Source organism: Mycteria americana, assembly GCF_035582795.1.
Source record: "Mycteria americana isolate JAX WOST 10 ecotype Jacksonville Zoo and Gardens chromosome Z unlocalized genomic scaffold, USCA_MyAme_1.0 Scaffold_18, whole genome shotgun sequence".
In the NCBI taxonomy this organism is placed as follows: Eukaryota; Metazoa; Chordata; class Aves; order Ciconiiformes; family Ciconiidae; genus Mycteria; species Mycteria americana.
The window spans coordinates 184,311-200,235 of NW_027445436.1; the positions used below are offsets into that span (position 1 = coordinate 184,311).

At 47.4% G+C, this 15,925-nt stretch overlaps 1 protein-coding gene and 1 long non-coding RNA gene across 3 annotated transcripts in view; both read right to left on the bottom strand.

The window, feature by feature from the left end:
- LOC142402865 (complement component C9-like) overlaps positions 1–3,682 on the bottom strand; it is a 47,627-nt gene extending 43,945 nt beyond the window's left edge. Inside the window, 1 exon segment of the mRNA XM_075488759.1 lies at positions 3,659–3,682. Coding sequence (XP_075344874.1) covers positions 3,659–3,682 — 24 coding nt within the window.
- The window catches only part of LOC142402955 (uncharacterized), a 904,242-nt gene that overhangs the window by 55,144 nt on the left and 833,173 nt on the right, over positions 1–15,925 (bottom strand). The gene's annotated exons all lie outside the window — the stretch shown is intronic.

Sequence of the window (15,925 nt, forward strand, 5' to 3'; positions counted from 1 at the left end):
CAACAGGTCTAAGTGGGGCACCTTCCCTAGTTGGCTCCCTCACCAGCTGTGTCAGGAAGTTATCATCTGCCACACACTCCAGGAACCTCCTAGACTGTTTCCTCTCTGCTGTATTGTATTTCCAGCAGACATCCAGTAGGTTGAAGTCCCCCCCAAGAACAAGGGCTAGCGATCATGAGGCTTCTCCCAGCTGCTTATAGAATATTTCATCTGTCTCCTCATCCTGGTTGGGTGGTCTGTAACAGACTCCCACCACAATATCTGCCTTGTTGGCCTTCCCCCTGATTCTCACCCATAGACACCCCACCCTATCATCACCATCATCGAGCTCTAAACTATCCAGACGCTCCCTGACGTACAGGGCTACCCCACCACCTCTCCTGCCTCGCCTATCCCTCCTGAAGAGTTTATAGCCATCCATCGCCCCACTCCAGTTGTGCGAGTCATCCCACCATGTTTCTGTGATGGCCACCATATCATAGTTTTCCTGGTGTACAATGGCTTCCAACTCCTCCTGCTTGTTACCCATGCTGCCTGCATTGGTGTAGAGGCACTCCAGCTGGGCTGCCGTCCGTGTCTCCTTCATAGAAGAACACCCCTTGTGTGCTTTGAGGCGTTTCCCTGACATTTCCCTCTTGGCTCCTATTGCCTCAGTATCCCCTAGCTCAACTCTCTTCGACTTTGACTGTGCCCCAGTGTACCCCGCACATCTCGGAGACACAGGCCGAGTGCCCTTGCTGGCACCCGCTCCCTCCAACCGTGGCACGTCGCCCCTCAGCTTCCCTCGGGCAAGCCTGATATTATCCCCCTCCCCCTTCAAGTCTAGGTTAAAGCTCTGTCGATGAGCCCCGCAAGTTCCTGAGCAAAGATTCTCTTTCGCCTTTGAGAAAGATGAATCCCATCAGACACCAGCAAACCCGGTGCTGTGTAGGCCATCCCGTTATCAAAAAAACCAAATCCGTGGTGATGACACCAGCCACGGAGCCATGTGTTAATAGATTGGGTGTCTCTGTTCCTTCTTGTGTCGCTGCCCACAACTGGAAGGAGAGAGGAGAAAATAACCTGTGCTCCAGAGTCCCTTACTAGCCGTCCCAAGGCCCTGAAGTCTCTTTTGATCGCCCTAGGACTTCTTGTTGCAGCTTCATCGCCCCCCACGTGGAAGAGCAGTAGGGGGTAATAGTCTGAGGGCCGTACCAGGCTAGGGAGTACCCTCGTGACATCCTTCACGCAGGCTCCAGGGAGGCAGCAGACTTCCCTAAGAGGAGGGTCCGTCCGGCATATCGGACCCTCGGTTCCCTTCAGAAGAGAGTCACCCACAACTATAACCCATCTTCTCTTCCTTGTGGAGGTGGTGTTAAGACGAGAGGTACGTTCTTCTGACCTGGACAACACCTCTGGTGTAGATAGACTGTCATCCCCATCCTCCACTGACTGTCCTGCCACCTCCAGGGCCTCATACCTGTTGTGCAGAGGCACCTGGGGGGGTTAGGTGGGCAGGGAGGGCCTTCGCCTGCCGCCACGAGCGTGGACTCGCCTCCATTCACTCTCCTCCTCTGAGCTGCTGCCTTCAGCCTGGTGGTGGTGGGGATAGAGGATCCCCTTGATCGTGGTTTTTTACTGGCGGCTGCTGCTGCTCCTGTTCCCGTCTCAGGGGGGGCAGAGCATGACACCACCAGTCGATCTCTTTCTCAGCCTCCCTGATGCTCCTTAACCTTTCTACCTCCTCCCATAGCACTGCCACCATGCAGAGCAAATCATCCACCTGGTCGCACCTCACACAGCTGTCCGCACGGCTTGCATCTCCTGCAACCCTGCTCAGGTGATTGCCACCAGTGGTGATTGTAATGGATGCATCTGGTCACGATGGCTGCATCAGCTCAAAGTGGACTCAGGAGACAGATAACAACACAATGGCCTAGGGCTATTGTGCAATGGGCCCACCGAAGAAACTAAAACCTGTGGTTGGCATGCAAATATGACTATGGGTCAATCATCTTACCCCCATAAATAGTGAGCAGCCCAAGAGCCCTTTGAGCTCTCCTGCATGGCAGCGGGCTGCACGCCAGGACCTCCCCTTGAGCAGGGACGCCTCTCAAGGTTACTCCTCGAGGCTGAGAGATTCCTTGCCGCAACAGGTCCTCGGTAAGTGACTAATAGCATGCTAAACTTGGAAATCTTAGCTAAGAGATATAAAGGATTGATTGCGCACATATAATCCTTTAGCCATAAACCGTTGACCAAGTCTGGGACTAGGACTGGATCTAGCTGCACCTAGACTCCTCTCTGAGAAGGAGTTTAGAAAGCAAGGGGATCTTTTTCCGAACCTCATGACTCAATGGGAGGGTCTCCCTGAGAGTTTTGTCTGACCCTGTCCTCTATGCAGTAAATAATCAAGTGTACCTTGCCATCGAATCTTGTTAAAGCACTGTTGCATTGAACTTTGTTAACTCCCTATTCTATATCAATAAACGATATTTTTACTTCTCTCTTGTGAGTGCAGTGCACACTTACTCCATCCGCGAGAAATTGGCGTAGTCGGCAGGATGGCAAGTAGTATCACCGATTATTTACGGAGGCATGGAGTGAATCCGAGTCCCAAATTCTCAGCAGAATGGACTCGTGACAATTGGCATAATTGGGAAGCCATTGAAGAACGCCTAAAAGTGACTAGAGGCCACACAAAAGATGGAAAAGGGAAAGGAGTTATCTGCAAGATGCTAGGTGCCTGTTTAGAAGCTGCTCATCAGGAAAGAGACAACAGAAATAAAAAGGAGCAGGACCTAGAGAAAGAAATAGAAGGTAGAAAGGCAACTGAATTGTTACTGTCTTTAAAAACTGAACAACTGCAGAAACAGTTACAGGAGGAAAAGGAAAAAAGACAAAAGTTGGGAGAAAAGGTCGAGATGATGCTTATACAGGCTGCCCGCCCCCCGGACATCGTACAGATTAGGAAACTAATAGTATCCCCTGAAGATTGGGATGGAGACATCTGGGGTGATCCCGATGATAGCGAGCCAGAAGACGACGACCCTTTGTTCCCCGCAAATCCTCCTGAGCATGAAGCCAGACCCATTGTTAAAACAGAAAGAACTGTGGATCCTCGGGGTGGTCATCCACGACATACTACGCGAACCATCCCCTGGGATCCGTTGCAATTGACAAATTTGCAAGAGAGATATAGCAGAAAACCAGGTGAAACTGAAACGGAATACTTGTGGCGAGTATGCCTCAGTGGCGGTGACCGAATAATGTTGAGTGAGGATGAAGCAAATGTCTATTGGGGTCCGGGAGTTTTCTTAAATTTAGGACCCGACCCGACAAATACACCCCATTCTATCACCAGCTGAGTAGCTTATTGGGCTGGAGGAATAGACAGCATGGAGTGAGGTGAACCCTCCATAATCCCTATTAAATCTCTAAGTGAGCTCTCTACAGCCATCACAAAAGCCACTTGCATACAAGCCATGCACAAACGAGGGCCCCATGATGTCCCACTGTCTGCTACAGTAGATTTCACAATGTTAAAACCACTGATTAGAGGAGCCCCGGCCATTCTTAAATCCCATTTAGTTGCAAAACGAGATGAGATCAAGAAAGACACAGAACACAATGAGGGACTAGGTGATAACGCTCAAAATGCCCACAAGCAGCTCCCTACCTGGGCAGAATTGATGCACGACATGGTTAACTACAGCTGTGAGATGGGCTGGGACGATGCACCAGCTGAAAAACAAAACCCGAAGCCCCGGGGAGGAGATCACAAACTAAGACCCATAAAACAGGGAACAGAAACTAGATCGAAGGGAAACAAATTTAAAAACCCCCAAACAGAATCTCGAGAACAGAGGAAGGAACTGTGGAGGAATGCATTAGCCCTAGGCATTCCCAGAGCCTTGATTCAAGGTCAGCCTACTGGCATTATTTTGAGTCTGATTGAAGCATTCCAGAAACCAGATAACGGTGAAAGGAAGGAGAGTATTTCAACTCCTCCTGCACCAGACCCCAGAAGGGGAGATAACCCCTTCCTCCCCCTTAGGGAGGAACTGCAGGGCATGAAGTCAAAAAACGAGTAGTGCCCGGAAGGCAACTGGGCCTGCCTGTCCGGAAAGTGGAGGCTTATCGGTGGATAAGTGATAATGGCCCATACATTTTAATTCCAGTTGGTCCTCAAAGACAATTGGTAAAGTTTTTAATAGATACGGGAGCACAAATTTCACTATTAACACAACAAGATGCCGAGAAGCTGGGCGTACGACCCAGACGGCAAAGAGTCAAGATTACCAGTGTGAATGGAGCGAGTGTTGAGTGCCAAACTGCCAAGGTCAATTTATGGCTCCCGGGCGAGAAGCGCATGTCGAGTACTCGCTTTGCAATTAAAGATCACCATGAAAATATTTTAGGTTTCGATGTTTTAAACGGACGAACCTGGCGCCTGCCGAATGGCAGCGTGTGGTCCTGCGGCTCAAACACCGGTCCCGACCCCAGCAGAAACCGGGAGGCTGCAGTGCAGGCACTGTGCGCAGCCCCTGCCCTGCCCTCCCCGAGTCAAAAATCACTAACGTACCGCAATATCCCATTTCTGCTGCGGCACGAAATGGCATTTCTGAAGTCATAGCTGATTTGGAGAAACGACAGATTATCTCCAGAACGCACTCCCCGTATAACTCACCTGTCTGGCCCGTCCGGAAACCAGACGGGAGGTGGCGTTTAACTGTCGATTATCGGCGCCTGAACGCCAATGCAGCCCCGCTCACAGCTGCTGTGCCAAGCATTGCCAACTTAACAGCTACTTTGCAAGCAGCTGCGCACCCATGGGTGGCAGCACTAGATGCAAAGGATATGTTCTTTATGGTTCCCTTAAAGGAGGAGGATAAAGAGAAGTTTGCTTTCACTTGGGAGGGAATACAATACACCTTTCACAGGCTCCCACAGGGGTATAAACATTCACCCACAATTGCTCATGCTGCGCTTGCTGAACTTTTACGGACAGTCTCACTCCCCCAAGAAGTGAAACTCTGCCAATATATAGATGATACTCTGATTGGAGGAACTTCCCCTGAAAAGGTTGGGGAAGTGGCAGCAGTGTTACCAGCTAAAGTGGCAACCCTTTAGCATTACAACCACCTTTTAAACCTTCACCCATTCTGGATGCACCACCCCTCACTGAGGGTACACCAACAGAAAACATTTGGTTTACGGATGCTTCAGCAAAAAGGGTAAATGGTAAATGGCAATATAAGGCTGTTGCATTAGATATTACCACCGGCAAACAAGTAGTAGAAGAAGGTGAAGGCAGTGCACAAGTAGGAGAAATAAGAGCAGTTGTTTTGGCAGCACAGAATGGAGCAAAAATCATATATGTAGACTCTTATGCTGTGTGGGCCGGTGCCACACAGTGGCTCTGTCAATGGGAAACCTTGAATTGGGAAGTAAATAGATCCCCAGTTTGGAGAAACAAAGATTGGCAATTATTACTAGATATAGCCAGGAAAACACCTGTCAAGATGGGATGGGTAAAAGCTCATGCTAAGGATAATCAACCAGCCACAAAGTGGAATCAAAAGGTAGATGAGCTAACTAAAATTAGGAAAATCATCTTAAATCCTGAGTGGTATCGACTGGGAGAATGGTTACATCAAAGCCTAGGCCACACAGGTAAAGAAGCACTTTGCTTTGCTGCACAGAGTAAAGGCTGGCCTATAAACAGAAAAACTTGTGAAACTATTCTTACAGAATGTCCCCAGTGTAGACTGAAATTACAAGCAGATCATCCTGCTAAAGCACCACCTTTACATATCAATGAAGGGAAAGCTTTATGGTCTACATGGCAAATTGATTATATCGGACCATTCAAATCCTCTGCAGGATATCGATACATCCTTACAGGAGTGGAAGTAGTCTCTGGCTTGCTTATGGCGACTAAATGTCGGAAAGCTGATGGGCGAAATACAGTGCGAGGGCTATCATTTTGGTTCTCAAGTCTACCTACTCCTGATGTTATCCAAAGTGATAATGGCTCACGCTTTTCGTGTAAGGAAGTGCAAGATTGGGCAAAACAAGAGGGAATTAGATGGGTATTCCACACCCCATACTACCCTCAATCAAATGGGATGGTAGAAAGAGCTAATGGCTTGTTGAAAAGGAATCTCAAGCCACAGGAAGCTCAATGGGATACCAGACTTCCCAAAGTACTCCATCAATTAAATAATCGATATGGGCCTACTGGAAGCCCTGTAAGCCGAGCATTCTTTGTAAAACTGAGCTTAGCACTCCACCTACTAGGAAAAGAGAATATCCAATGACATTACAGCCAGGACAGCCTGTGATGGTCAATTTACCATCCATCGGTACTGTGCCTATGACTTTAACTAAACCTCGTGGCCCACTTGCCTGGGAAGCTACTGATAGCACTGGTGCAAAACACAGAATTAGTTCACGATGGATTTTTCCTTCTTCTTAATGGGGTGACCTGTTTGGACTCTCCCCACCGAAACGAGTCTCTCTTTTCTCTTACAGCACCCCACCGGATGGCAGACAGAAATGCTGTGTTCGTGTTACTATTCCAAACCCTAACAAACTGTTGATGTTAATGCATGCGTTGTATGGGAACAACAAGGATTTATTTGTGAGAGTAACACCCTCAAAGCTCAAGACATCTGTCTTGACACTGAACAAAAATGTTTGTCATACCTGATGAAGCCCCTGAAACTGTACTTGTATGTGTTTGTATGAGAACCCTTTGTGATTTTATATTTGTAGATAACATTACTGTAGATACAAGTTATCGCTCAAATATTTGTGTTCGTAACTTTACTATACATTGGGTCAAGATTTATTGCCTACCCCCATTGGAATGAATCTTACATTGGTGAAGAAACTACTACAACATGATGACCTGTGTCAACTGCTAGAACGCATCCGAAACAATGGACACAAAACTCTGATCACCGTTCATCATGATGCAGAAGAGATACACCATGTCTTGGAAAGAGTGAAGAAGGATGGAGAACACCATTGGTGGGAAACTCTTCTTGGATGGTCACCGACAGCAACGGGAGTGTTTAATCTTATGCCTCACCCAGTTGTCATTTTACTAACTCTGATATTACTATGTCTATTGCTTATAATTATATTGTATATAAAGGTTTGGCACATGATAAAACAAATAACCCAACTCCAACCACCCAAAACATACAAATTAATGCATAACAAATAGCAGTGCTTCACTGTCTACTTACTGTGGATCTATAAGTGCATAAATTATCAATATACTATTTATGGCACAGAGGCAAGAGGTGACCATACCACCACTCTGTGAGAATAAGATGAATGACTATAGTCACCTGGTAGAGTGTGACAGTGTGCTTCCCCAGCCCCTGACCCTTATCTCCTGCAACCCTGCTCAGGTGATAACCACCAGTGGTGATTGTAATGGATGCATCTGGTCAGGATGGCTGCATCGGCTCCAAGTGGACTCAGGAGACAGATAACAACACAATAGCCTAGGGCTATTGTGCAATGGGCCCACCGAAGAAACTAAAACCTGTGGTTGGCATGCAAATATGACTATGAGTCAATCATCTTACCCCCATAAATAGTGAGCAGCCCCAGAGCCCGTTGAGCTCTCCTGCACGGCAGCGGGCTGCACGCCAGGACCTCCCCTTGAGCGGGGATGCCTCTCAAGGTTACTCCTCGAGGCTGAGAGATTCCTTGCCGCAACAGGTCCTCGGTAAGTGACTAATAGCATGCTAAACTTGGAAATCTTAGCTAAGAGATATAAAGGATTGATTGCGCACATATAATCCTTTAGCCATAAACCGTTGACCAAGTCTGGGACTAGGACTGGATCTAGCCGCACCTAGACTCCTCTCTGAGAAGGAGTTTAGAAAGCAAGGGGATCTTTTTCCGAACCTCATGACTCAATGGGAGGGTCTCCCTGACAGTTTTGTCTGACCCTGTCCTCTATGCAGTAAATAATCAAGTGTACCTTGCCATCGAATCTTGTTAAAGCACTGTTGCATTGAACTTTGTTAACTCCCTATTCTATATCAATAAACTATATTTTTACTTCTCTCTTGTGAGTGAAGTGCACGCTCACTCCATCCGCGACAATGTCATTTGTCTTCCAGAGCAACCGCTAGGCGTACTGAAGCCCTACTTCCCAGGAAGTGGCTGGACATCGCCTGCTGATGGGAAGTAGTGAATAAATCTTTTGTTTTCCTTTGCTTCCACACACAGCCTTTGCTTTTGCTTTTATTAAACTGCCTTTATCTTGACCCATGAGTTTTTTTCCATCTTATTTTCTCCCCCCCTGTCCTGCTGAGGAGGGGAGTGATAGAGTGGCTTGCTGGGCACCTGGAGTCCAGCCAGGATCAACCCACCACAGTCCTTTTTGGCGCCCAACGTGGGGCATGAGACAACGGCAGTTTTGTACTAAGCGCGCTATAGCTATAGTAGTTATTAAGTGGCAAGCTTCTGTGCAGGTTACAGAGCTTGTCGGCTGCACTGCTTATCTCTTTATTTTGCTGAGCTTGGGAACACGTTAGTACAAACAATGGCTATGTGCTTTGCTCTGGCATTGATGGACTTACTGTGCTGGGGGAGCTATCTTGTGGAGAGGATGAGGGAATACATCTCTCTCTTCCTACCCGGGACTGATGCAGGCTCCTGAGGTCCTTGTTCACCCTTATGTGAGCTGTTTAATACTACTAATTAACACTGTTGGCATATTGCGGTATTTGCTGGAATCTGGTGTCATCCTGGTGTAAGAGAAAACAACTTTTGGGTGAAGCAATACTGAAATATGCCCTGAGACGGCCGGTCCCTGGGTGGCAGGGTGTGTGGAAGGGTTTGCGCAGTTCCTAGGGTGGTTATCACCTCCCCTAGCCTGGGACTTTACACCTTACACCTGAACAGGCAAGTAATCCTGGCAAACTGATGCGCCACCTGATAGAAGGGTGCCTTGCCTACCCCAGTGAAAACCAGCAGCTTCTAGCACTGTACTGGGGCTTGGCCTGTGCCTATCAAGCCACGGTTCAGTACTATCAGAGGACTGTGGTTAAGGCAGGGACCCAAACCACCTCTGAGAATACCTTGACTGAGACTGGGGTGCAAACTACATCTGAAGACATGATAGTAGAGACAGGGACCCAAAGTGCATCTGAGCACACCATGGTTGAGATAGGGACCCAAACAACAACAACTACAGTAATTGCCCCAGTAGTGAAAAAGAAACAGTGGACAAGGTGGTCAACAGGTCCATATCATCGATTAGTAAGGGAGGAGGAAGAAGAGGAAGGGTTTGATCAAGAAGCCAGTCCTTCAGCAAAGAAATTGGATGAAGGAGTGAGAGAATTCAGACAGGAAGCTGAAACTATCCAGTCCCTGACATCATCAGAACTTTGAGACATGCGGAAAGATTACAGCCACCAGCCAGGTGAGCGGATTGATGCTTGGCTGCTCCAATGCTGGGATAACAGGGCCGACAGTCAGCAATTGGAAGGTAAGGAAGCCCAACAGCTGGGATCCCTTGCTAGAAACTGGGGAATTGAGAGAGGAATTGGAAAAGAGGCAGCAATTTGCAGTCTCTGGAGACGGCTCCTTTCAAGTGTGAGGGCAAGATATCTGTTCAAGGAAGATCTTGTGACCTACCCAGGAAAGTGGACTACCGCGGACAAAGGCATCCAGTGCCTGAGAGAATTAGCGGTGCTGGAAGTCATCTACAGTGATCTAGACAATGATGAGGTCTCCAAAGATCCAGAGGATGTCCTGTGCACATGGGCCATGTGGAGGAAGGTGATTCAAAATGCCCCAGCATCATATTTAAACAGCTTGGCAACAATGTATTGCCCAGATATGGATACACCAACTGTGGAGAGAGTGTCTTCTTGGCTCCAAAACTTTGAAGAAAATCTCTGTCCCTCCTCATCTCTACAGGCCAGCGCCTTAGATGTCAGGGGTGCCCCAAGAAGTCAGTGCCCTCCTGACCCAGTCAGAGGAAAAGGGAGCCCCAGGCACATGCCACGTGATGCACTCTGGTTCTTCCTGTATGACCAGGAGAAGGACATGAGGGAGTGGGATGGTGAACCCACCTTTAAGCTGGAAGCCTGTGTACACAAACTGAGAGGGAAGACAGCTCTTAAGAAGGGGTCACACAAGAAGGCTGTCAGCTTTGTTGCTGTAGAGACACAAGAAGGCAATCGGCGATCTCCCAGACACAGAAGAAGGACTGAGATCACGTCCCTTGATCCTGGTGAGGGGACTTCTGGTCTGGTGCTGAAAGGGTCAGAAAGTGAATTCTCTGACCAGGAACAGGAATAGAAGGTCCCTGCCTTCGGCCAGGAGGAGGAAAGGGATGACTGGGTTTACTGGACTGTGTGGATTCGATGGCCTGGCACATCAGACCCACAGTATAAGGCTTTGGTAGACACTGGTGCACAGTGTACGCTGGTGCCATCAGGGTATAGGGCACAGAACCCATCTGGATCTCTGGAGTGACAGGGGGATGCCAGCAATTGTCTGTATTGGAGGCTGAGGTGAGCTTAACAGGGGACAAGGGGCAAAAGCCCCCCATTGTGACTGGCCCAGAGGCCCCTTGTATCCTTGGCATAGACTACCTCAGGAGAGGGTACTTCAAGGACCCAAAGGGGTACCGGTGGGCTTTTGGTGTAACCACTGAACACAGAGAAGATCAGTTATCTACCTTGCCTGGCCTCTTGGAAGATCCCTTCATTGTGGGATTGCTGCAAGTTGAAGAACAGCAGGTGCCAGTTGCTACCAGGACGGTGCACTGGTGGCAATATCACACGAAATGAGACTCCCTGGCTCCATCCATGAGCTGATTCATCAATTAGAGAGCCAAGGAATAATCAGCAAGACTTGCTCACCCTTTAATAGTCCCATATGGCCAGTGCAAAAGTCTAATGGAGGGAGGAGGTTAACAGTAGACTATTGTGGCCAGAACGAAGTCACGCCACCATTGGGTGCTGCTGTACCAGACATGTTAGAGCTCCAATACGAACTGGAGTCAAAGGTAGCCAAGTGGTATGCTACAACTGACATTGCCAATGCATTTTTTTCAATTCCTTTGGCAGCAGAACGCAGGCCACAGTTTGCTTTCACGTGGAGGGGTGTCCAATACACCTGGAATTGACTGCCCCATGGGTGGAAGCACAGCCCTACCATTTGTCATGGAGTAATCCAAACTGTACTGGAAAAGGGTGATGCCCCTGAACATCTACAATACATCGATGACATCATCGTGTGGGGCAACAAAGCAGAAGTGTTTGAGAAGGGAGAAAGAGTAATTCAGATTCTTCTGAAAGCTGGTTTCACCATAAAAAGAAGCAAGGTCAAGGGACCTGCACAGGAGATTCAGTTCTTGGGAGTAAAATGGAAGGATAGACACTATCATGTCCCTATGGATGTGATCAACAAGATAGCAACTATGTCTCCACCAGCTAACAAGAAGGAAACACAAGCTTTCCTAGGCCTTGTGGGATTCTGGAGAATGCATATTCCAGGTTATAGTCAGCTTGTGAGCCCTCTCTATGGAGTGACCCAAAAGAACTATTTTGAGTGAGGCCTTGAGCAACAACAAGCCTTTGAGCAGATCAAACAGGAGATAGCTCGTGCGGTAGCTCTTGGGCCTGTCCGGATAGGACCAGCTGTGCAAAATGTACTCTACACTGCTGCCAGGGAGCATGATCTCACCTGGAGCCTCTGGCAGAAAACATCAAGAGAAACCTGAGGTTGATCTCTAAGGTTTTAGATAAGGGGGTATCAAGGATCAGAAGCCTACTACACCCCAACTGAAAAAGAAATACTAGCAGCATATGAGGGGGTTCGAGCCGCTTCAGAAGTTGTTGGTACAGAAACATATCTCCTCTTGGCACCGTGATTGCCCATGCTGCACTGGATGTTCAAAGGAAACATCCTCTCTACACATCACACAATCAATGCTACATGGAGTAAGTGGGTAGTGTTGATCATGCAACGAGTTTGACTGGGGAAACCCAACTGCCCAGGAATCCTGGAAGAGATCCAGAAGGCAGAGATTTTGGAGCATTGCCTGAGGAGGTGACTTGTGCCCAAGAGGCACCACCATATAATGAGTTAACAGAAGATGAAAGGCATTATGCTTTGTTTACTGATGGATCCTGTCATGTTGTAGGAAACCATGGGAAGTGGAAAGCTGCTGTGTGGAGTCCCACATGACAAGTCGTTGAAGCCATTGAAGGAGAAGGCGAGTCAAGTCAGGCTGCAGAAGTGAAAGCCATCCAGCTAGGCCTAGCGATTGCTGAATGAGAAAAGTGGCCAGTACTTTCTCTCTATACTGACTCCTGGATGGTGGCTAATGCCCTGTGGGGGTGGCTACAGCAGTGGAAGAAGACCAATTGGCAGCTCAGGGGCAAAGCCATCTGGGCTACTGCATTGTGGCAGGACATTGCTGCCTGGGTAGAAAACATTGCTCTAAAGGTACGGCATGTAGATGCTCACGTGCCCAAAAGCCACGCCACTGAAGAACATCGAAACAATGAACAGGTAGACAAGGCTGTCAAAACTGAAGTAGCTCAGGTGGACCTGGACTGGGAGCATAAGGGTGAGCTATTTGTAGCTTGATGGGCCCATGAAACATTGGGACATGTAGGGAGAGATGCAACATACAGATGGGCCCATGACTGAGGGGTGGACCTGACCATGGAGGCCATTGCACAGGTTACCCATGAACGTGAAACATGTGCCACAATCAAGCAAGCCACATGAGTAAAGTCTCCCTGGAATAGAGGACATGAACTGTGTGTAAATTGTCCACCTTCATGGACCCCTTGCCTCTGTGAAGCACATTTAAGAATTATCATTAAAATCCACATTCATCACACAATCTTCACAAACTTCACTCACATCAACAGAAAAGAACCCCCCACACCAAAATCAAAAAAACATCATCACAAATGCCAATGAAAGTCCACCCCTCGTCCCTTCACCACAATTACAGCAACCAAAATTCCCCATGATCATTCCGCTCTTCACTCTCTAGCTGTGTTCAGTCCATATTTAGCCTGTTACCTCTCCCAATTACTATCCTTATCTCAAATTCCTCATGCCCCACATTGGGTGCAAAAAAAGACTGTGGTAGGTTGATCTTGACTGGATGCCAGGTGCCCACCAAGCCACACTATTGCTCCCCCTCCTCAGCAGGATGGGGGGGGTGGAGAATAATATGATTAAAGGCTCATGGGTCAAGATAAGGATAGGGAGAGATCACTCACCAATTACTGTCATGGACAAAACAGACTCAACTTGGGGAAATTAAATTAATTTATTGCCAATCAAATCAGAGTAGGATAATGAGAAATAAACCCAAATCTTAAAACACCTTCCCCCCACCCCTCCCTTCTTCCCAGGCTCAACTTCACTCCCGATTTCTCTACCTCCTCCCCAGAGTGGCACAGGGGACTGGGAATGGGGGTTGTGGTCAGTTCATCACACATTGTCTCTGCCACCACTCCTTCCTCTTCACACTCTTCCCCTGCTCCAGCATGGGGTCCCTCCCACAGGAGACAGTCCTCCATGAACTTCTCCAACATGGGTCCTTCCCAGGGGCTACAGTTCTTCACAAACTGCTCCAGCGTGGGTCCTTTTCATGTGTCCTTTCCAGGGGGTGCAGTCCTTTACGAACAGACTGCTCTAGTGTGGGTCCCCCATGGGGTCACAAGTCCTGCCAGCAAACCTGCTCCAGCGTGGGCTCCTCTCTCTCCACAGGGTCACAGGTCCTGCCAGGAGCCTGCTCCAGTGTGGACTTTCCATGGAGTCACAGCCTCCTTTGGGTGCATCCACCTGCTCTGGCATGGGGTCCTCCAAGGGCTGCAGGTGGATATCTGCTCCACCGTTAACCTCCATGGGCTGCAGGGGGACAACCTGCCTCACCATGGTCTTTACCATGGGATGCATGGGAATCTCTGCTCTGGTGCCTGGAGCATCCCCTCCCCCTCCTTCTTCACTGACCTTGGTGGCTGCAGAGTTGGTTCTCTCACATATTCTCACTCCTCTCTGCCAGCTGCTGTTGCACAGTAGTTTTCCCCCCTTCTTAAATGTGCTATCATAGATGTGCTACCACCATCGCTGATGGGCTCAGCTTTGGCCAGCGCTGGGTCCGTCTTAGAGCCAATACCAGCTGGCTCCATCTGACACAGAGGAAGTTTCTAGCAGCTTCTCACAGAAGCCACCCCTGTAGTCCCCCTGCTACCAAAACCTTGCCACACAAACCCCTGGTTCCCCTCCAGGTTGGGGCACAAAGTTCACATGATTTGCTGTAGATCCATCTTTAAGGGTTTGGATTTACTTGAGGTTAGAGAAGAAAAAAAAATTAAATTGAGAAAAAGCTCATTGCAAATGTGTCTCATACTCTAAAACACCAACACTGCATCCACTATTTAGATTGATCTGGAAATTCAAAGGGACACACAACATTGTTTAGAAAAAACAAAGATATAAGGAATAGTGACAGGCTTTGTCATCTCCACATTAAACCCAGGGAGAAAGTGTTACTGAAAAATCATGCTGAAACAGGAGATGTTAAGTCACACAATTTAAATAGGAGAGGAGGTGAAACCAGTTCAGCTACTGAAGAATGTCACTAAAGGTAGCAACTAAAGGTAGCAACTAAAGGTAGCAACTAAAGGTAGCAACTAAAGGTAGCAACTAAAGGTAGCAACTAAAGGTAGCAACTAAAGGTAGCAACTAAAGGTAGCAACTAAAGGTAGCAACTAAAGGTAGCAACTAAAGGTAGCAACTAAAGGTAGCAACTACTTCAGAGACAAGTGTAGAAATCAAGATACCTTATCTGCTATCCATTATTGGGGAGGTTTGAGAGATGGAAGAGTGCTCTTTGGAAAAGAAAAGCCATTTCACAATCAATACACAAAATTGCTTGCACCTTGTCTTGGATTGCACAATACACTTCAAACACCTTCAGGCCACCCAGCTTCAGTGATTTACTGTTGATCCATATTTCAAAATACAGAGCTGTTCAGTCCATCAGTTATCAAACTGATGACTCAAGAAAAAGGCTTGGTTTGACAATTAGCACTGACAAAGAGAGAAAGCATAGCTCTCTTACATTTGGAGATATGATAGCATCACATGAGGGCATAGTTTTGCCAACTGTAGTTGCTAGCACCATCATGGAGCTGCATAGTCTTTGGTATGATGTAAAGTCAAGCAGCTGACCCCTGTTGCCTGCTATGGACTCTTTGTAATAATCAGATATTCAGTTAGTAATAATCCAGCCAGAAGATATCAAACCTGTGCTGTAGTTTGATCTGAACACCAAAATAATAATAATGATCAAAACAAAGAGAGAGAAGCAGTAATCCTTATAGTTTTGAAGGCTCTTCAAAGTCTGTTCAGGTATTTCAAGCAATAATAGCAGCAGCCACCCTGAGACCTAGACATGTGCGAGAGGCAACACTGAGTTGTTCAAACAGTATTCACATGTCTTCACAAAATGCTTTGCATACTGTCACAGGTGAATTAAGAGAAGTCATCATTGTGGGGTTAACTAAAAGGGTTATATTAATGATTAAATAATGATCAAATAATAATTGATTATTGAATGATAATTAAATGGTAATCAAATGGTGATTAAGAAATAATTGAATAGTAATTAGTGATTTGGCAATGATTTAAATTATAATTTAAACAATAATTTAGACTATGATTAGATAGCAGTCAAACACCCTGCTACTTACTACACTTCTAATAATTAAGCTATAGCTGGATATATATATATAAAAAATGTCACTAGCATACAACAGGCCTAACGTAAAATGTCACTTACCTCATTATAGATAGCAGCTGCCAGGTAAGGGGGGTGGGGGTGGTCTCAACCTTGAGGAGTAACCTTGAGAGGCATCCCTGCTCA